We start from the raw sequence: 22620 nt of genomic DNA on the forward strand, positions 1-22620 counted from the left end.
GCACAGATGGGTGTTTTTCTCCAGCTGTAATTATTTCCCCAGGTGTAGGAAAAATAAGGGCAGATGATGGGATTGCTCCTGATGCAATGCAAAAAAATGGGAACGCAAAGAAATTGAGCGTGTTGGTAAGTTAGTTAGTGGTAAGAGAAGAGTTGGGTGCTCAGAGAGAAGGCCCAAGCTACATAAGCAAAGACATCTTTTTGAAAGATTTTACAAAACAATTTTGTTATTAGTATTCATATAATCTAAAAAATATATAGTGGGGACATCAAGGGTGGAGGCATCAAGAGAACAAGGGTAGCCACAGGGAGGGCGGAAGAGACTTGGAAAAACAGGTCAAGGAGTAGAACATTAGGGTTTCAGGGCTCTGATAACGAGCAGTTTTGGGTCATGGCCAAGTCTAGGATGTGGCTTTTGTGGGTAGCTGTAGTGGAGCAGAGGTAAAGTTTATTTTTATTTTTATTTTTTTAAAAAGGAACAGAAATTGTGAGAGCAGGCATTGGCTGGGCTGACTCTATGGATGTTGTAGACTGATCGCTGTAAATAGATTGGAGAGGACGTTCTCAATTCAATCAGCAATCTCCACCAAATGATGGCTATGCAGTGGCGTCACTAGGGGAGTTCGGGGGGTGCAGATCACACTGGGTGACACTGTTAGAGGGGTGACACCAAAATGACTGTCTATAAAATTTCTGTGCAGTGTTTCAGCAGAAATTTATTATTTTTTATAAAAATATCCCTGTAGTTAGTTATAACAAAAACAGTTTTTAAAGTCCAGCTTACACATACTAATATGCCTACAAGGCTAAAACTCTATGCTAATTTAATTTTTGAACCTTCTAACTCACTCCAGTGTCATTATTGTCATTATTACCCAATTACTGTGCCGCTACAAGCAAATGGTATTGTTTTCATTGCTGCCGGCGTCTTTACAGTTGCTGATTTTGTCAAATTTTCCCGTGTTTTAGCCACAACGTTGTGGTGATTAGTATTTGCGAACCTATGTCAATAACATTTTTTGAGGATGAAGTAGTAATTAAACAAAAAGGAGAAAATCAGAAAAGGCTTCCACTCAGTTACTGATAATGTAATTTGATGTAGAAAGATTTTACAAAACAATTTTGTTGTTAGTATTCATATAATCTAAAAAATATTACATTAAGCAATTTACAAGTATAGTAATCGCATATTAGTCTCTGACTAAAACAGATAATAAACATTACTAAGGATTCTGTACGGTCTGGTATGGGAGAAGGTCCATGGGAGGGGTGACATCATGAGTTACTGCACTGGGTGACACCAACTGTAGTGATGCCACTGCAGGTATGGACCAGATTACTAATGACAAAGACAAGGACAGGGAGGTGGTGATATAGTCAGGTGACCTGAACTTCAAAGAAGGATGCGCTTCTTTACACAAGGGTAAAAAAAGTAAAGTTTTGGAGCCATAAATGTCTAGCCATCATTATGACATAGTCCGGGGGCTCTGAGACAATGAGACATAGGATCGGTATGTTTTTATGGAGAAGGGAGATAAGAGGATACTGGCCAGAGAGGACAGTCTAGAGGTGGTGGGGCAGGAAATAGCTGGGAAGCTGGAGAGTCCTCTCACCCCTGGCTACCCTGAGTGTGGTCTGAAGTTTGGAAGCATCAGCCTTACCCAGAAGTTTGTTAGAAATGCAGACTCTCGGGCTCCGCCCCAGACCTACTGAGTCAGAATCAGCATTTTAACAAGATTCCCAGGTAATTTGTCAATTAAAATTCCAGAAGTACTCCTGTAAATACCAATCAAACCAAACCAAACCAAACCATTGCCATGGAGTTCGTTCACAGGGACCCTAAAGGGCAGAGTAGAACTGCCCCCATAGGGTTTCCAAGTCTGTAAATCTTTACAGAAGTAGGCTGCCACATCTTTCCGGGGAGCGGCTGGTGGGTTCAAACTGCCAGCCTTTCGGTTAGCAGCCAAGCACTTTCACCACTGCGCCCCCAGGACTCCTTTCTCTAAACACAGGCAGAATGATTACAACTGGGAAAAGGAAAGGTGCATATAAATTGTTTCCAATGATCCTAGCTCTCTTTGTTCATGCTCACGTGAGTAAACTTCTTCAGGGAATGATAAAATAGTACTCTTTGCTCAGCATGTCAAAATAGGTCAATTTTAATTCCTCGCAGGCTCACTGGGTCAGTTCCTGTTTTATATTCATCTATGATTATGCCAAGTGAGAGGGTGAGGGCGACCAATAGGTTTCTTACCTTGACTGCAGACAGATCAAGAACACAAGAAATTGCTAAGAAGCACACTGCTTTCAAACATGGAGCTGGTGGAGGAGCCAGGAGAAAGAGCCAGGGCTCAGACTTCTCCACCGCTGCACTTCCTCCTCAGTCAGTCGCTCCTGGCCAAAAAGCCCAGAGGAAGCGGTGCCAGGGAACCAGTGAGTGTATTATATAGCTCTTCCAGCTTACTACTCCAGGTCCACGTAGCGGAGCACTTCAAAGCATACTCTCCCCTCTGTACATCCAGCAGCGACCCAATGGGCTGGAGGAAGTGGGAGAAACGTGAAAAATCCTGGGCTGCACCTCAGAGACTAATAAATAATTACAAATGGGAAAGAAAACAGAGAAAAGAGAAAAAGCCAAGTAGCAGGCAAGCAGGCATAACGGACTCTGGCCCACAACAGGGGAACATATTGGGGGCTGAGTGCAAAGAAAAAAGATTGAACCCACCAAAAGCAGCCACCCAAAGGGAGCAAGCAAAAGAGAGCAAAGCTCATCAGGAAACTTTCTGTTCTCACGTTCCACCCCTCTGCTCCCTACACGTCTCAGGGCCTTATTCAAGGTTAGAACTGGTCTATTAAATCACTCAACTTACGAGATTTGTCCCAAGTTAAATGGATAGCTTCCTTTGTCGGTTTTCGGATACTAGCTTATCTTTAAGGAGAGAATTGGAGGGCCTCTGCTAAATTATTGATGTGAGGGAGACTTTACCCCAGGCAGCAGAAACGACTGAATGGAGGAGCAGGGGCAGGTGCCATATTGTAATTTGTCCGCCTCTTAAATTATGTAGCAGATATCACAATATATTGAATTTAAAACCCTAAGTATAACATTCAGTGAATAATTCATACGGTTCTTTCATTAAGTGTGAGCTGAGGCTTAGGATAACCATACTTAATTCTATCTAGTGCCTCATTTAAAGACAGATGTAGAAAGTGAAAATTCCTTCAACACTGCTATACACAGGGTATACATGGCTATGTGGAAAACATGAACTGGAGCCGACCTGTGCACGCGCGCGCACACACACACACACACACACACCATGTGCCGGCACACACACCCATACACAACTTCCCCAGGAATAACCCAGGATACAAATAAGCAACATATTAACTAACAGATGTTTAAAAAGCATGTATTTATCTCACCCTTCTCCTGCCTGGTGTTCGTGGATGATATAAATGGTTAACGTGCTTGGCTGCTAACTAAAATGTTGATGGTTCAAGTCCACCCAGAGATGCCTAGGAAGAAAAGTCTGGCAATTTACACCCCCCCAAAACAGCCGTTGAAAACCCCATGGAACACAGTGTGGGGATACACATATGGTCACCGTGAGTCTATTCCAGCTCCATGACAAATAGTTTTTCTCCTGCTTAACAATTTCCTAAAAATACCAAACTAAAAGGATGATTATTTCACTTAGAATATTATTTTCTTCTCACAGAAGATTTGATTCAGAGAAACATGCTTCAGATATTAGGGATGACAGTGATTCGTTTGGCAAACATCTACAATGCCCCTCCTTCAGGTGGGCACTTGTGGATCCTGTTGGGAACCCACAGCCCAGTGTTCTCATGTCACTTGTCATCTAGTTCTGGGAGATGATGAATGCACGTTTGAAATAACCATGCAAAACAGCCATGCATACGACATTTTAAGCAAGGTGCATCTTAGCTTCCAGGGATTGGTATTGTCAAGATGTGCTCCATTATTTTGTAGAAAGGAGGAACTCAGAGCTGAGGTGAGCACAACCATCTGAGCTTGAAAGCTTGGGTGCAAGCTAATCTCTTCTCACTCCTTGAGTCTTCTATCATATTGCTTATCCTAACATCTTTTTTTCATATACTGCACAACCACCCTGTTAACATATTACTTTTAGAATTTTGTGGAACTTCTGGATAATGTACTTAAGAATTGTAATTCCTTCTCCTCCTCCCCACCCCTCCCATATCATGTTTGAGGTAATAAAGATAAAAGGAAAGTTGACTGACATATCTTTCAATAATATTGAGTAGGAAAAAAAGAGGGCTATTTGGATATAAAGCCCCAACTTAAACTATTTTTAAGCTGTGTGAGTCCAGCCTCATAATTTTTTACCTTGGTCTTGAGAAATGAATTCATTTACTACATACCGATAGAGCTAAAGAAAAAAATGTGCACAAGTTTCTTCAGTCTTGGAATGGGAAATGAATCCCTTGGGTAAATAGCCATTTTGCCTGAGCTTATGCAAGGTGAGATGTCAAGTGTATACAACCATAGGAGTTGATAGACAGGAAAGACCACTTCTGACTGGAGTAATTAGGGAAGGTTTATGGGAGAAAGGATGTTTTGTATGAGTCTTGAAACAACGGCAATGTTTTATTAGTTAGACTTTGGGAGAGGGCAATGACATGCACAAAGACACAAAACCATGGAAAAGTAAGGAACATCTGGGAACACGCAGCTAGAAGATGGGCTTTTCCTGGGACAATGAAAGGAAAAAAAAACACTAGAAATGTAGGTAAAGGACATTGAGCGAGTAGTGGGGAGTCTTGGAAAGGTGTGAAGTGGGGAAAGACATAATCAAAATGGTACATTCAGAAGATTATGCCAATAGAGAGTGGAGAACTTGTTGGAGTACAGAAAGACTCAGTGGTCATGGGAGTCTGACGATAGGAGGCTACCACCACACACTTCAGGTGTGAGATAAAGGTGACTGAACTAAGACAGCAATAATGAAGTCCTGCCACCTCCACCTTCTTGCCTCTAGTTCAATTCTCAGCCTACCATCATCTGATTTTCTCTATTCAACACAACCCAAACATAATCTATCATTTTCCTCCCAAATCTGTTTCTCCCCTTCTATTCCACATCCCACTTTTGACACCCTTATGTTGGCAACCAAAGTAGACACTTCCAAGTGTCTGCTTCCTCTGCTAACTCCTCCTTCATGCAATCAACCTCAAATTCTCCTTATCTAACCACATAAAGATTCCCCAAATCTAACCCCTCATGATATCCACATTGCCCTTATTTAGCACACCTAACATTCTGTAATCACTCCTAACTGGTCTCTTTACATCCAGCCACATAGCAAAATAGTGTAGCAGTCAAACATTTGAACTTTGATGCCAAACTACCTGGGCTCAAATCCTGGCTCTCACACTTAGCTATGTGGCCTTGGACAAATTTCTTCATCTCTTTCTGTTTCCATTTCTTCGTCTGTAGAGGGGTATATCACAGTAGTATCTAAATCCTGAGGATTAAATGCGTTAATATTTTAAGCACTTAGAATTGCATCTGGCATGTAACAGGTGCTATGTCATATTTTTTTTAATTAAAATAAAAATAATCAACCATCCCTCCTCACGCTGTAAGGTCTGACCGTGCCTCTCTTCCCAGATTCTGTAGGCTAAACTCTAAAGTGTGTAACAGAATATACAAACTTTTTCATTGCCTAAGAAAAAGACAGTTGCATGGAGTTGATTCTAACTCATGGTGACCCCATGTGAACTTTCAGAAGCAGATTCCCAAGACATTCATTCTCCTAAGGCACCCCTGTGGATTAAACCACCAACCCCTTGATTAACACCAGAGCACTTAACCATTTGTTCTACCCAAGGACTCCTTTTTCATGACCTAGACCCTGCTTAATTCTCAAATCTCAGCTCTTACCACTCCCAGCCTCACAGTTTGTGCCTCGATAATATTGAGAGCTTGTAGCTCTCCAAATCCACGGCAGTCATTCGTGTCTTCCTGGTTCTGCTCAGAACACTGTTTGCAACGCCCTCATTCTCCTTCCCTGGCTACCGCTTGCTTATTCCTGAAATGCCAGCTCAGGCATCATTTCCCCCAGGCAGCCTTTCCTGAATGCCCAGACTAAGTGCCTCTCCTCTCCACATTCCAGATAATTTTATCAGAGTATGCAATGCATAGTGTTGAAATCATCTCTTTATGACTCCTGCTCCCTGACCAGACTGAAAACATCTTGAGGGCAGGGGCTGTGTCTTATTCATCCTTAAACCCCACAGAGTCAAGCACCATGCTGGATTAACAGTGTTTCATAAACATTTATTAAAATGAAGAAAAATTTCCATAACTGAATTAGGGAGTTAACTGAATATAGAACTAGTGAAAGAAAGGGATACTTGAAGCTGATTCCAAGGTTTGAAGTCCAAGTAGCCACAAAGATCAAGGTCATATTTATAGAAATAGGGAAGTTGGAAGGAGGAACTTCTTAGAAGGAAAAAAAAGAAAAAAACCTGATGAGTTAATTTTTAAACAAGCTGAGTTGGAGGTGCCAACAAGGCATAGAGGTAGAAGCATGGATTGTGTGATATTGAAAAGAGGCTGTGGTAGATTTAAGAGTGATTGTATTTGTTATATTTCACTAGGTTATGCTTCATAACAAACAGTTCCCAAATCTCAGGGACCTATAACAACGAAGGCCTATTTTTGCTCATATAACATGTCCCTGCGGTGAGCGGCAGCTCTGTAGCTCTGCTACTCTGTTCCAGGCTCTGATGTGGATCAGGTACATACTGTTTGTCTTAGGTATCTAGTACTGCTGTAACAGATATACCATAAGTGGAGGGCTTTAACAAACAGAAATTTATTTTCTCACAGTTTAGGAGGCTAAAAGTTTGAACTGAGGGTGCTAGCTCTAGGGGAGGGGTCTGGAGGAAAGTCCTTGTCTCTTCAGCTTCTGCTTCCTGGTTCCATGGAGATCTTCATGTGTCTTGGCATCTATCTTACCCCATCTCTGTTTACTGGCTTGGTTGTTTATTCTCTTTATATCTCAAGATATACCCTACAGTAATCCTGCCTCATTAACATAATAAACACAACCCATTCCCTTATGGGATTAGAGCCACAGGCATAGAGGTTAAGATTTACATTTTGGGGGACATAATTCAATCCATAACATTCCATCCTTTGGCCCCCCAAAATTCATGTCCTTGCCACATGTAAAACACATTCACCCCAACACATCATCCCAAAAGTCTTAAATCAACTCCAAGTCTGAAATCTCATCTTCTGAATTATCTAATTTTCCTAAGACTTTAGGCAAATTCCATCCTGGGACATAATTACTCTTCATCTGGGAACCTGTGAAATCTAAACTATGAGTTATGTATTTCCAAAGTACGATGATGGAACAGGCACAAGGTAGATATTTCCACTACAAATTAAAGAACTTGGAGGGAAATAAAGGATAACAGGCACCAAGCACATCCAAAACCCAGCAGAACAATTTACATTAGCTCTCAAGGCTTGAAAATAATCCTCTGTTCTCTGAGACCATATGGGCAATAGCCCTGCCCTCCAGACTCTGGGTGTTGGGCACACTCTCTGGATTTTGGGTAGATCTCTTGGCCCTGGACTTCAGCCCTGCCCCCCAAACCCACTGGGATGGCAACTCTGCTCTTTTGGCTCTGGGCAGCCCGATTCTCCTAGTCCATCTGAGTGGTGAGCCCAACCCCTCAGTCCCAGCAGGCCTCATTCTGATGTCCCTTGGGCATGGAAGCCTCACCCCCTCAGCTTTGGGCAGTGGCCCCATCCCCCTAGCATTCCTTAATGGTAGCCCCACACTCCAGAATCAAGTTGGGAAAGATCTGACTCCTGAAACCTAGGAGTCTGTGGCCCCACCCTTTGAGATCCAAGAGACCATGGCCCCGCTCTTTGCAACAGAGAAGGCCCTGCTTTTCATGTTCCTCCCAGCTGTCCTGTGATCTCTGAGCTGCTCCAGGGATGGTCCTTTTCTTTTCTTGGAGAACAACAGACGTGACTCCTTTGGCCTATTTCCTGCCTGTAGAATTAAAGAGGCAGACAGAATTCTTTCCTTCTGTCCTGTCCCTGTCCCTGTTCCTGTCCCCTTCAGTCTAAACTGATGAATTTTTCCTATGTGGTGGTTGGTTAGATCCATCAGTCACAGGCTTAATCTCTTCAACAAAAGATCGAGTCACCAAGTCCTTGGTGAAAGTTTTAAGGCACATGTCCTTGCTTTGTACAACAGAATTTTCAAATTGTTATGTTCTGGTTTCATTTCATACAGTTCACTTTTAAGTCCATCTTGTTCCTCTCACATTTTATTGTAAGTGGCAAGGAGAAATCACATGGCCCCTTTAAGGTCTTGCTTAGAAATCTCCTCAGCCAGGTATCCAAGTTGCATCATGTCCACCAAACATTTGAATATAATTCAGATAAGTTCTTTGCCACTGCATAAAAGCATTGCTCTTCTTCCATTGTGAAATCCAGTGTCCACCATTTTCTTTTAAAGCCTCACCAAAAGCACATTTAGCGTTCACATTTCTCGCAACATTCTTTTGCTGGTGCCATATGTATTCCATAAGACGATAGAGACTTTCTCTATAGCTCTCCTCATTTCCTTCTGAGCCTTCACCAGAATTGCCTTTGATGTCCATAATTCTACCAACAGCCACTTCAAGGAAATCTATGTTCTTAAAACTCTTCCAGTCTTTTCCCATTACCCAATTCCAAAACCACATCCACATTTTAGGTATTTGTTAAAGTAGCACCCCACTTCCAGTACCGAATTCTGTCTAGTTATCTAGTGCTGCTATAACAGAAATACCACATGTGGATGGCTTTAATAAACAGAAATTTATTTTCTCACAGTTTAGGAGGCTAGAAGTTCAAATTCAGGTTACCAGTTCCAAGGGAAATCTTTCTCTCTCTGTCAGCTCTGGAGAAAGGGCCTTGTCTCTTCAGCTTCTGCTTTCTGGTTCATGGTTTCTTGGAGATTTCCATGTGTCTTTGCATCTGTCTTACTGCATCTTTGTTTAGTGGCTTGCTTGTTTAATCTCTTTATATCTAAAAAAAAAAAAAAAGCTTTCAGGTACACCCTACACTAATCTTGTCTCATTAACATAAAAAACACAATCCATTCCCAAATGGGATTATAGCCACAAGCATAGAGGTTAGGATTTACAACACATATTTTGGGGGGACACAATTCAATACATAGCACTGTTTTTATGTTGAAAGGTCAGAATAAGAAATGAGGGCAGATCATTAGCCATTAGAGAAATGCAAATCAAAACTACAATGAGATTTCATTTCACTCCAACAAGGCTGGCATTAATCCAAAAAACACAAAAAAATAAATGTTGGAGAGGCTGTGGAGAGATTGGAACACTTCTACACTGCTGGTGGAAATGTAAAATGGTACAACCACTTTGGAAATCGATTTGGAGCTTCCTTAAAAAGCTGGAAATAGAACTACCATACGTTCCAGCAATCATACTCCTCGGAATATAGCCTAGAGAAATAAGAACTTTTACACGAACAGATATATGCACACCCATGTTTATTGCAGCACCATTTACAATAGCAAAAAGATGGAACCAACCAAGGTGCCATCAATGGATGAATGGATAAATAAATTATGATATATTCACACAATGGAATAGTATGCATCGATAAAGAACAGTGAGGAATCTGTGAAACATTTCGTAACATGGAGGAACCTGGAAGGCATTATGCTAAGTGAAATTAGTCAGTTACAAAAGGACAAATATTGTATAAGACCACTAATATAAGAACTTGAGAAATAGTTTAAACTGAGAAGAAAACATTCTTTTGTGGTCAGGAGAGCAGGGAGGGAGGGGAGGTGGGAAAGGGTTATCCACTAAATAGATAGTAGATAAGAACTACTTTAGATGAAGGGAGAGACAAGACACAATACAGGGGACGTTAGCACAACTGGACTAAACCAAAAGCAAAGAAGTTTCCTGAATAAACTGAATGCTTCGAAGGCCAGCATAGCAGGGGCAGGGGTATGGGGACCACGGTTTCAGGGGACATCTAAGTCAATTGGCATAATAAAATCTGTTAAGAAAACATTCTGCATCCCACTTTGGAGAGTGGTGTCTGGGGTCTTAAACGCTAGCAAGTGGCCATCTAAGATGCATCAATGAGTCTCAACCCACCTGGATCAAAGGAGAATGAAGAACACCAAGGACACAATGTAATTACGAGCCCAAGAGACAGAAAGGGCCACATGAACCAGCGACTACATCATCCTGAGACCAGAAGAACTAGATGGAGCCTGGCCACGACCGATGACTGCTCTGACAGGGAATACAACAGAGAACCCCTGAGGGAGCAGGAGGGCAGTAGGATGCAGACCCCAAATTCTCATAAAAAGACCAGATTTAATGGTCTGACTGAGACTAGAAGGACCCCAGTGGTCATGGCCCCCAGGCCTTCTGTTGGCCCAGGACAGGAGCCATTCCCGAAGCCAACTCTTCAGACATGGATTGGACAGGACAATGGGTTGGAGAGGGATGCTGATAAAGAGTGAGCTTCTTGGATCAGGTAGAAACTTGAGACTATGTTGGCATCTTCTGCCTGGAGGGTAGATGAGAGGGTAGAGGGGGTTAGAAGCTGACGAAATGCACACGAAGGGAAAGAGTGGAGGGAGCAGGCTGTCTCATTAGGGGGAGAGTAATTGGGAGTATGTAGCAAGGTGTGTGTAGCAAGGTGTGTGTAGGTTTTTGTGTAGGAAGCTGACTTGATTTGTAAGCTTTCACTTAAAGCACAATAAAAATTATATATATATATAAAAAGAAGTGGGGGCAGAGCCTACGCTCAGATGTAATATATATAATTCCACTCTTATTCCACTGGCCAAAGTAAGTCAGAAGACCAAGGCTGGTGCTAGCTGAGTGGGGAAGTATATTTGGACTACAAAAAAGCATGACAAGGGCAGGGAGGGAATAAGGTATGATGAATAATACTGCACTCAGCACAGTGGAAATATTTGGAATTATGTATGTCAGTCATATCATGTACTCCATTTCTGAATTCATAGCAGGAGGGCAAAGGAAAACCAAAGAAAGTAGAAAAGAAAGAGCTGTTCTGGTGTACAGGTTTCAGTAGAGCTTTCAGACAATCAGATAGGTAGAGAGGAGGACCAGGATAATAAGTTAGAATACAAGTCAAAGGAGAGGAGAGACAAAGGAGAAGTGGATGGAAAACATTGTCCAATACTGTGGAGGTCAATGAAAATCAGACTACGTGTGACCATTGGGAGGAAAATGGAGGTGTTTGAGAGAAAGGACTTAATAGGTATGCTGAACCCAGGTTTCTGCTCAGGTTATACTCGGCCAATATAGGTTTAGGGTGATATTCATAGGAGATTGCTTAGAATGGGTTTGGACAACAAGCCCCACAGCAGCTTAGCTGTATGGTCAAGATAAGAAACTAAGAGCAGATAACACAGCTCTCTTAATGCTCAGTAAATATTAGGAGGATTGTCTTGAGAGGGTGGGGAGATTCCTATAGGCCTTGGGTTGGTCTAGAGAACAGTATTGCTGACAGTAGTAGCTAGAGGAACCTAGGAACAGGCTTTTGCTCAATTAAGAAAATAATCTTCTACAACCTAGAAAGTCCAACAGAATGAGGAGCCATCATCAAACAGCCCACAACCAGTGTCATCGGAGTTTTTAGGCAAAATGTAAATAACCACACAAGAAAAATGGTGTGGAAAAGTGCATACTTTATAAAAAGTTGGACCAGCAGGTCGTTACTGTCCCTTCGAAGTGTGAATTTGGTAGTTTCATGGTCATCCTGTGAAATATCTTGGCTAGCCTCTTAACCCCCACTTATTTTTTGGCTTCTCCAACTCCTTGCCAATGTGTTTTGCTTTATTTGCCCTATTGAACAGGTGTTTTCAGGTCCCTGAAGTACGTTTTGAAAAGCAGTGAAGTAGCTTTTGAAAGATCTGCTGATGGCTTTGTTGTAAGACATTTTAATTAGAATAGGATCTTTTTTCTTGAAGCTATAAATCTCCATCAATCTAAGAGATTGATACAGTGCTATAGCCTATGAAGAGGCAGGGAAATATGTGTTCAGCATAGTAGTATTCGCCTTCCTGTAACTTATTAGCAATTAAGAAACATTCCTCTAAGAACATTCTTTGTGAACCTACTTTTAAGGATTGTCCTTGCTGGTTTGTTTGCATTGTAAATCATATTTGTTTTAAAGCTCTGAGCCCTATAGTTGGAGGTAAATATATCTGGAAACTCCCTTGAGATGTTTAGGATTTGCAACTGCTTTAAGGAGAGGGGGAAAAAGAAAGATTCTAATTTGATTACATAAAATACTTTTGTTCATTGCTGTCTTAAATGCATCTGCAGTGGAAACTTCATATTCCTTCATTTGCATTTTTCTGGGACTCTAGGCAAGCAATGAAATGGCGGTAACGAAGCGAATGACGTTAGGTCTTCAATCTGGGCATGTCTGAGGGACAGGTGATTGGTGTTGCAGGACATGTACTCAGTGACTGAGATGGAATGTTCATATGAGTACACACATGGGCACAAACATGCAAACCAACATACAGAGACGTCTAGAAGTAGTGTAACCCTCGTAGCTATTAAAGCCCAACACCTTTATTTTACAGGGAAGGCACAGAGACATGCCCAAGTACACAAAAACTAAGAAGGGACTAGGTCTGAATTAACTGACCTCAGTAAGTGCTCATCATGCACCCACTGTGTGCATCTATCAGCCACAGCACCTAGAGGTTACATGTCATATAGTTGTAGCATTTCAGTATATAGGGATTACTCTCGCAGGTTTCCAGATGGCACAACCAAGCCAATACAGGTACTATCACCCTTCCAATGTTATATAACAAGTAGCCACCACCTGTCAGTTTGGCATACTGTGCTGGCTTAGGTATTACTAATATGCTGGAAGCTATGCCTCCAGTATTTCAAATACCAGCAAGGTCACCCATGGTGGGCAGGTTTCACTGGAGCTTTCAGACTAAGATTGGCAATCTACTTCTGAAAATCGGCCCATGGAAACTCTATGTATCACAAAGAATATTGAAACGTAAGCATACCAATGATCGTGAAGATGGTGCAGAACTGGGTAATGTTTTGTTTTTTGTACATGGGGTCACCATGAATCAAGCTGACTTGACAGCAGCTAAAAACGGGCAATAACAACAAAAGCAACAGTAACAAGGTGATGCTAGCAGGGGTCTGGAACCCAAGTCTCCTCTTTCCTAGAAAAGCATTTTTTATGCTATGACCAAAAAATATGAACACCACAGTTTATTTTCATGTAAATTTATATAAAAAACATGTCAATTTGAGCAACTTATACTCCTCTACTTTCAGAGGTGTAACTTCCACTCAAGCTCCAACCTACTGAAGATGTCCTCATCAATAGTTTTTTTTTTTTTTTTTTATCAAGGCTTTCCTCCCACATTGAAATGCCACCAGCAATTACATGAACAGAAGGAAAATTCATGCTAGTTCAACTGTAGTCATAAAATTTTAATTATTTCAGCAAGTAGCCATATCAAACAGCCTTTATTTGGCATTGATACATCCTTTAGACATATGTATCCACAGAGAATAAAGAAGTTTGCAAACATTTTGAGAGTTTGGCAGCAAATCATTGCTTAATTATAAGAAAATTCCCTTCCTTGCCGTGGTGCCAAGGGTTCTGCCATTTAAAAGAAAATTTCACTGCTGCTGTATCCTTGATACCACAGAGATCCATGGATTTTACTTGTATCTTCCAGTTCTGCTCAGGAGTCCAGTTCAAGAGCCAAAACCCATGTAGTTGAAGTCACTCACAAGGGGACCCCAAACGGAGAATTTTGCCTGGGAAGCCATCAAGATTGGGTAAGAGCCCTTGGAACTAACTAATGATGTAATCAACAATAACGAAAATAAGGTTACCATTTTGGGACACCTGCTACATGCCAGAAACTTTCTATACATTGTTGTTATCATACCTTACAAACTAGGAGTGCTTGTCAACAGTTTACAAACATCGATTCTGAGAGTTTCAAAACGTGCTCAAAGTCCCCAGCTAGAAAATGGCAGAGCTAAGTCTGAGAGATTAGATGTGTCCCACTCTAAAATTCTGTGTCTTTCCTTTTACACCATATTGCTGCTCTGTGAACACCAGCTTCCATTTTACTGAGTATTAACAGAAGGGATGGAAACTTCTCAGCACTTTGCTCACAGCCGTCTTTCCAGACAGGCATCACCATTGTGCAAATGGAGAAGGTGAGGCTGAAGAGGTTCCATTTGTGGTAGTGAGTGAGGGTGCTGGCATGCAAAGCCAGGTCACCAGGCCACAAACCCTGGCCTCCTTCTCTTCTGACCAGGCTGTCTCTTGATGGAACAATGGAGGGGAAAACCCTTCCACTCGCGATTGAAATTTCAGTAGCTAAGGCTCAGCTAGTGAACTGAAACAATACTATGCCCTTACCACCCCCAGATTCTCTTCTGACATATCCCCCTACTTTGACTTCCCCGACCTCCACCAGAATGGGCCTTGCCATCCACAAGTTGGCTCAGTCACCAAACAGATGCCCTATAAGACTAAATAGAGACCAATGCCCTGAGAAATCATCTGTAACCTGGCGAATTCTTCTGAAGATCCAATTAAATGATTATTTTTTAATAAAGTGATAAGTGTCATGCTTACCACATAGCTCATTGTAATTATTCACCATCCTATTCACAATATTTCTACACAGAATCACGTACTGCTGTGTCAAAACCAGTTTTTTCTTTTTCTCCCACCTCTTTCTTTAAACATGCTACCTGATAGGTGATCAAAGTTAACACCAGTAATAAGATTTAATGTAAACACGTACCCTCTGACATGATGTACTGAGGACTCGACATCACTTTTCTGATATTCTTGCCCAAAATTCATACCTTCAATCTAATTGTGAGAAAAGAAAAAATCAAGCAAACCTCAATGGAAAGACATTCTACTAAATAACTGACCAACACTCTTCAAAACACGAAAATACCGTGTAAGACCAGGAAAGACTGAAGAGCTGTCGAAGATTGGACACAGTAAACAGACATAATGAATTGCAATGTGGAATCCTCAGCTAGATTCTGGAATAGAAGGAGACATTAGTGAAAAAAAACTAGTAAAGTTCAAAACGGCCTGCAATTCAGTTAATTAGTAGTACAGTGCCAATGTGAATTTCCTGGATCTGATCATTGCACTGTGATCATATAAGAGGTTAACCTTAGCGGAAGCTGGGCAAGAGGTATACAGGAACTCTTGGCACTGGTTTGAAATAAAATGAAGTTATTTCAAAATAAAATAATTTTTTAAAAATAGCAAAAATTTCTATTTGGTAGGTAAAACCTGTTGCCATCGGGTTGATTCTGACTCATAGTGACCCTATAGGGCAGATAGTACTGTACCATAGAGTTTCTAAGAAGCGCCTCGTAGACTCGGACTGCCAGTCTTTTGGTTAGCATCCATAACACTTAACCACTACTCCACAAGGGTTTCCATTTGGTAGGTCCAAACCCACTGCCGTAAAGTCGATTCTGACTCATAGTGACCCTATAGGACAGGGTAGAACTACCCCATAGAGTTTCCAAGGAGCGCCTGGCAGATTTGAACTGCCGACCTCTTGGTTAGCAGCCCTAGCACTTAACCACTATGCAACCAGGGTTTCCTATTTGGCAGGTAGAGGACTTGAAATCAAACTGAAGAATTGAAACCAGATTGGTGAGTTTGAATTCCAGCTCTCCCACTCCTGGGCAGTGTGGCCTCAGCCAAGTTCCCTACCCCTCTCTAAGCTTGGGTTCTCAATCATCAAATGGGAATAATAACAACTACCTCAAAGGTTTGTTATAAGCATGGGATAAGACAACACGTGTCTGTTGCATAGCACAGTGCTTGACATATAGTACTGTATTTTTACACAAATGAAGTGCACCTTCTGTTTGTTTGCCAGGCACACCCTCCCTGGTGAGGTATTTTTGTAAGCATGCTATGCCAATTTTTTTTTTTTTTTTTTTGGTAAAAATACAGTAAGTACTCACGACTGCAACCTATTGTCATTGCCTTTTTTTTTTTTTTAATCAATGTATGTCTTTTTCCTTGGAGCTGGGTGCCTAATAAACACATCCGCAGTAGAGTATAATTGACTAATAATGGTTCATTGTATTTACCTTCGGAGGCAGATTATCCAATAGGCAAGGTAAGCATGGTGCTTACCTTGCTTACCAGACCACCTGTAGTGAACAATTTCACATTTTTCACCACATCAAAGATTCTGCTTCTAGGTGTGGCTGGCCTCTGTCTCTCTCCCAACTCTACAATACCTTCCTACAGAATCGAAATTTCTTTTCAAATTTACAATCCCTGGCAGGGATAAATTACTCTGTAAGCAAGGTAAACATGGGCTTACCTGTGCTTACTTAACTAACCTGTAGTACACAATTTCACATGTTTTTTTATCTTGCTTATGGGGTAATCCATCCGTCCTTGATTACCTTTCTAGGATTATTTGCATTTTAACGAAATGGTCTTAAAGAGGCTGTGTGAGAATTCAGTGGAAGAATAAGTTTTGTAAAGATGACTGCAACAGTATCTCCCATCCTACAGGCTTTTCTAAATCTTGCCACGCCCCCATCAAAAGGTGAAATCTGTGTAACCCATTGCCATGGTGTCAATTCTGACTCACAGTGGCCTTATGGGGCAGAGTAGAGCTGCCCCATAGGTTTCCAAGAAGCAGCTGGTGGATTTGAACTGCTGGCCTTTTGGTTAGCAGCTGAGCTCTTAACCACTGCACCACCAGGGTTTTGCAGCCTATACACTCTCTTTCCTCCTTTTTATCTAGACAGGCTTTTGTAAGTGTTTTGACCAATAGAGTATGTTGAAAGTGACAGTACATGATTTCTGATGTCAGGTCTTATAAAACGCCATGTACTTTAGCCTTGTTCTCTTGGGATGCTCACTTTTGTAACCTAGCCACCGTGTTGTGATGAAACCCAAGCAGCTCATGGAGAAGCCCATGTGGAGAGAAATCAAGACTCCTGGCCCACATCCCCAGCTGAGCTCCCAGCTGACAGCCAGCACCAACTTGTCAACCATGTAAGTGAACATTTTGAGAGAAGATCTAGCGCCCAAATAATTCACCCACGTGGAGTGTAGATGGCCTATCCCTGCCCAAATTGAGAATTTTTAAGCAAAATAAATTATAGTTGTTTTAAGCCATTAAGTTTTTGTCTTTTTTTTTTATTGTGGTGAAAAAGCAATTAAACAATTTCCACATGTATAATTCAGTGACATTAATTACATTCTTCAAATTGTGCAACCATTCTTGCTATCCTTTTTCAAATTATTCCACCACCATTGGCATATATTCAATACACCCTAAGCAAAAACTCCCCTTTTTCCTCTCTCTCTCCTCTGGTAACCACTAATAATTTTTGGTTTCTATAGTTTTGCTTACTTCCTATAAATGAGATCATACAGTATTTATCCTTTTGTGACTAAATTATCTCACTTAGCATGAGGTTTTCTAGGTTCATCCATGTTGTAACCTGCATCGGGACTTCATTCCTCTTTTTTATAGCTAAAAAGTTAAGAAACTATGGATAATGTTTTGAAGGTTTTCTAGGTTCATCCATGTTGTAACCTGCATCGGGACTTCATTCCTCTTTTTTATAGCTAAAAAGTTAAGAAACTATAGATAATGTTTTGAAGGTAGCATAGTCTGCCATTCTACCTACCAAACTAGAGACAAGGCACAGAAGTTGGAATTTTTAAAATTTAAGTACAGCTAAGAATGGGAGCTGGAGAAGGGCTTGAGAAGACTTGAGTAGCAAGTTTTTGAGTTTTCAATTCAGTAGGTCTAATGTGGGGCCTGAGAAGTTGCATTTCTAGCAAATTCCAGGTGATGATGACACTGCTAGTTTAGGGACCAAATTAAGAGAACCCTCCTGCAGTGTCTTTAATAACTGAGAACCTGCACACAGCTTATCTCATATAAGTCCCACATCTCTCATCATTGCCAGAGGAAGGAGCTGACTTTGGTGAAAACTGAGAATCTTAACTGAGATCACACTAAACTAAGCAAAAGACCTAGGCTTCCAATCCCAGTCTTTTGATGCTAACTCCAATATACTTTTAACTAAAAAAAACAAAACAAAACACCAAACCTGTTGTTGTCAAGTCAATTCCTACTTGTAGAGACCCTACAGGACAAAGTAGAACTGCCCCATAGGATTTCCAAGGAGAGGCTGACGGATTCAAACTGCTAACCTTTTTGTTATCAGCTGAGCTCTTAACCACTGTGCCACCAGGGTCCAACTTTTTAACTGAAGTATATAGTGGGATAGCTATTTCCTGGAGTAGACACAAAACAAAGAGAAAAACTCATCTTTTAGGTATTTAAGAATCAGAGATAGATATTTCACATGCTCATCATTTAAAAAAAGTTTTTGTATTTTCTTTAAGGTATTTGTACAGTTTCTTTTTAAAGATTCCAGAAGGTCTTGTGTATATTGAAGGAAAAAAAATGCAGAGAAAGGTTGAATGTTGGTCTGTTTTATCTCTACCGAGGCTAGCAGAGGTAGAAAGTGTGGAGTGCCTCTAAAAAGCAACCATTTTAACAACCAGGCAAGAGCCACCATCTTCCCTGGAGACCGAGTAAAAGCTGATGCCATTGCGATGAGGAGTGGGGTCTTGGCAGGCAAAGATGAGCAGTTTCTTTACAGATGAAAAACCTTAACCCAAACGAATTCATTTCCAACAGTGCTATTTCACTGTCGAAATATTGGGGGAGGTATTTTGAAGAATGGGGACTTTATATCACCCTTATTTTGCTCCTTTTAGCTTACACCCATGACTGCAAAAGCTCCATTGGTTCCCCTGACCCCTTTCATTAACTTTTTGAACATTCAGAACCAAAGACCACTCAGTGTAAGTGATAAGTGGGAATCATGAGCTGATGGGTTCAATTTGCCACATTCCCTCTCTCATGCTGCCAAAATGAGGTCCAGAACCCTCATGGGCATTTCTAAAAAGTTGGCTCAGTTACACATTGGTCTTGAAGCCTTACCTAGCATACTCAGTGTATCGTCACAACTATTTGGGGCTCCTTGACAATGGCTTCACTGCTAGGAATCTGCCCTGGGACCCTGTTTTTATGAACTGTGGTTAGCAGCATGCTGAGCCAAAAATTTCTCAGTCCCTGTGATGTGTGTGTGTGTGTGTGTAGATGAACCCCAAAAAACAAACTCGTTGCTGTCGAGTTGGTTCCGACTCATGGTGACCCTATAGGACAGAGTAAAACTGCCCCTTGGGGTTTCCAAGGAGCAGCTGGTGGAGTTGAACTGCCAACCTTTTTGTTAGCAGCGAAGCTCTTAACCACTGTGTCGCCAGGGCTTGGTAGATGAGGATGGGGGACTGAAAATACAAAGGAGTCTCCCTATTTTTGACTCTTTATTAAATAATATACCTACAGAAAAATGCACAGATTACTATGTGTAGATATTGATGATTTTTTCCAAACTGAACACACCTGAATGACCAGATGGATGAACAGAACACTATCAGCCCCCCAGAAACTCCCTCTTGCACTCCTTTCCTGTCCCTACCCCCACTATGAATAACTGCTATCCTAACTGTGTAGCATGATCCTATAACCTCTAGAACTACAGATTAGTTTTAGAAAAGTACTGAAGTGGCTCATACAGCAGGTACGCTTTGGTACCTGGCTTCTTTTGCTCAGCATAACCTGTGTGAAGTGTCCGCGTTGTTACGTGGAGTTGTATAATGTTCGCTTTCCTTGCTGGGTAGTGTTCTATGATGTAAATCTACAACAATTTATTTATCCATTCCAACATCGACGGGTAATTAGTTTTCAGTTTGGGATGATTATGAACAGAGCTGCTGAGAACATTCGAGCACATGTTCTTTGATATATATATACATGCTTTTCTGTTGCATTTAAACTTAGGAGTGGAAATGTCAGGCCACGAGTCTGCATGTGCTAAATTTTAGAACATCCAGTTAAATGAGTGTTAAAAAATGGCTGCATCAATTTACCACGCCATAAGTGTACCGTGAGAGTTCCGTTTGCTCCACATCCATGCCAATACTAAGTATTGTAAGAGTTTTTCACTTCACCCATTCTGGTGAGCACATAATGGCAGCTCATTTTGGTTTTCATTTACGTTTGCTGGATATTCTCTTTGTGAAATGCCAATTTAAGTCTTTTGCCCATATTTCTATAACTTTCCTAATTTTTCCTCTTCTGTCTTTTCTACCTTCTTCACCCCTTGGAAGACTGAATCTTCTTTCTATTTAAAGACCCAAATGTCTAATAGTCGATAAATGGATGAATCCACTGTAGCATATTCATATACTAGAATACAACCCAGCAATAAAAATAATGTTATGTTATGACACCGATAAAATAAATGAATCTCAAATACAGTGTGCTAAGGAAAAATGGCCAAATGGAAAAGAACATATACTGTATGATTCTATTTGTATGACGTTCTAGAACAGGCAAATCTATAGTGATGGCAGATCAGTGTTTCTCTGGGGTCAGGGCTGGAGGACAGTTTTGACTGCAAAAGGGTATAAGGGAACATTTTGGAGTGAGGAAAATGTTCTGTTATTATTTCAGTGGTGCTTACATGGAGTTATACATTTGTCAAACTTCTTTCAACTGTATGCTCAAAATGGGTCCTTTTATTGTATTAAACTATATCTCAGTAAAGAGTCCTGGTGGTGTAGTGGTTAAGAGCTCAGCTGCTAACCAAAAGGTTGGCAGTTCCAATCCACGAACCATTCCTTGGAAATCCTATGGGGCAGTTCTACTCTGTCCTACAGGGTTGCTATGAGTCGGAATCAACAGCAATGGGTTTTTATACCTCAATAAAATTGATTTAAAAAAAAAATAGAACATTTTTACTGAGCTTACTATGTGTAAACCATAGGATTATAGTAAATTAGGGCTTTTCACTGGCCACCATGATCCTGTAAGAGAGGCAGAGATCCACGTGTACTCTACTGGAGAGTCATATCTCCCTAGAAGGAAACGCAGATTCGCCAACACCTTTTGAATAACTATTTTGTTTGAAGACGTTACAAAGCCTGGTTCTGGCTACTTCGGCTACCACATACCCCACGAATGGTTTAGTCTCCACTCGCACCTGGCTGCCTGCCAGTCACCCAGTGAGGCAGCCAGCACACATAACAAGCTGGCCCATCACCATGTTAAAAATATACAATGAGAACATAAGCATTTCCAAACACCGGGCTGGGAAGAGACACGTCCCTCATTGGTTTTCCCAAGACTTCAGCTTGCAGGAGCCAACTGCCATTGTTCTTTCCTTTGCCTCTCAAGGGAAACCTGACAGGGACCACGTTTCAGAAAGCTGCTCTTGCATGGAGCAACAGAGCTGTGGTATTTTAACAGCCTTTCCCGGTACCTTTCCTGGGAACATGTGATTATGTGATCATTAGTGATGGGCAAAGCTCACTAGGTTTCCAGGTTTGAGCCTGTGCCAGAAGTTGAGAAGTCCTCCTTTTTGACAACTCAAAATCTCCCCCATTATTTCCTTCGCCCCACTCTCAGCCCCCATTCCACCCCCAACCCCTATCCCACCCCTGTTTTGTTTTCTTTGTTTGGTAGCTGCTTATTGGCCTTTCCCCATTTTGCTCCACAGAAGGAAGGAAATGGGCAGGGGGTGTGAGTTCCCCACTGGTACCTCACTGGGCAGGCACACGCTCTCTCTCTGTTGCTGTGCCCTGAATTATAATCAGGACCCGATTATCAATGCAGCCAGAAAGCAGTGGTTGGGCTCTCACTGTGTGCCCATGGCCACACTTTTGGGGGCACCCAGTGAATGGTGGAGCAAATAGTTAAGTGCACAACTACTAGCTGAAAGATTGGCAGTTTGAACCACCCAGAGGTGCCTCCGAAGAGAGGCCTGGCAATCTACTTCCAAAAGGTCACAGCCTTGAAAACCCTATAAAGCAGTTCTACTCTGCACACATGGGGATTGTCATGAGTAGGAATCAACTCAACAGCGACTAACAACAACCATGAAGGATGAGGTGTTTCCTTAGAACAACTCTCATCACAATGGAGATGTCAGGGCAAAGAGACCAATAAATGTAATTGACAAAGACGTGCAAACATCGCTACCAATAGGACTCTAACTAGTAGTCAAGCCTATAGGAAGACTGAAGAAGAAGCTTAAAGGAGCTATAAAACGAATATGTGGTTCTTCATTTTAGGCAATATTTCTGTTTTTGGAATACAAGAATAAGTCATTGGATCCATTATATCTAACTGCAAACACTTCTATCAAAGAATCCTGTCCACAGTTTTCACCTCTAGAAAATAGTAGTATTAATATTTATTCCATGAGCTTTTTGGGGGATAAGGAGCTGAGTAGGGTAATAAACATATAAATTAAGGATTTTATTGAATTCAAATCTATTGAGCCTCTACTGCAAGGCTGGGAGTCAAAGCCTTGGTTTGTAAGGCGAACGCACCAGCCAAGGACTGATACCATCATGGTG

At 41.4% G+C, this 22620-nt stretch overlaps 2 protein-coding genes across 2 annotated transcripts in view; both read left to right on the forward strand.

The window, feature by feature from the left end:
• Nucleotides 1-2312: 2312 nt before the first annotated feature.
• LOC126067356 (serine/arginine repetitive matrix protein 3-like) overlaps nt 2313-22620 on the forward strand; it is a 62041-nt gene continuing 41733 nt past the window's right edge. Inside the window, exon 1 of the mRNA XM_049869152.1 lies at nt 2313-2432. Coding sequence (XP_049725109.1) covers nt 2313-2432 — 120 coding nt within the window. The remainder of the gene's footprint in view (nt 2433-22620) is intronic.
• BMP2 (bone morphogenetic protein 2) overlaps nt 13881-22620 on the forward strand; it is a 62527-nt gene continuing 53787 nt past the window's right edge. Inside the window, exon 1 of the mRNA XM_049869737.1 lies at nt 13881-13925. The gene's annotated coding sequence lies outside the window, so the exon portion shown is untranslated. The remainder of the gene's footprint in view (nt 13926-22620) is intronic.

Source organism: Elephas maximus, chromosome 25 (genome assembly GCF_024166365.1).
Source record: "Elephas maximus indicus isolate mEleMax1 chromosome 25, mEleMax1 primary haplotype, whole genome shotgun sequence".
NCBI lineage: Eukaryota > Metazoa > Chordata > Mammalia > Proboscidea > Elephantidae > Elephas > Elephas maximus.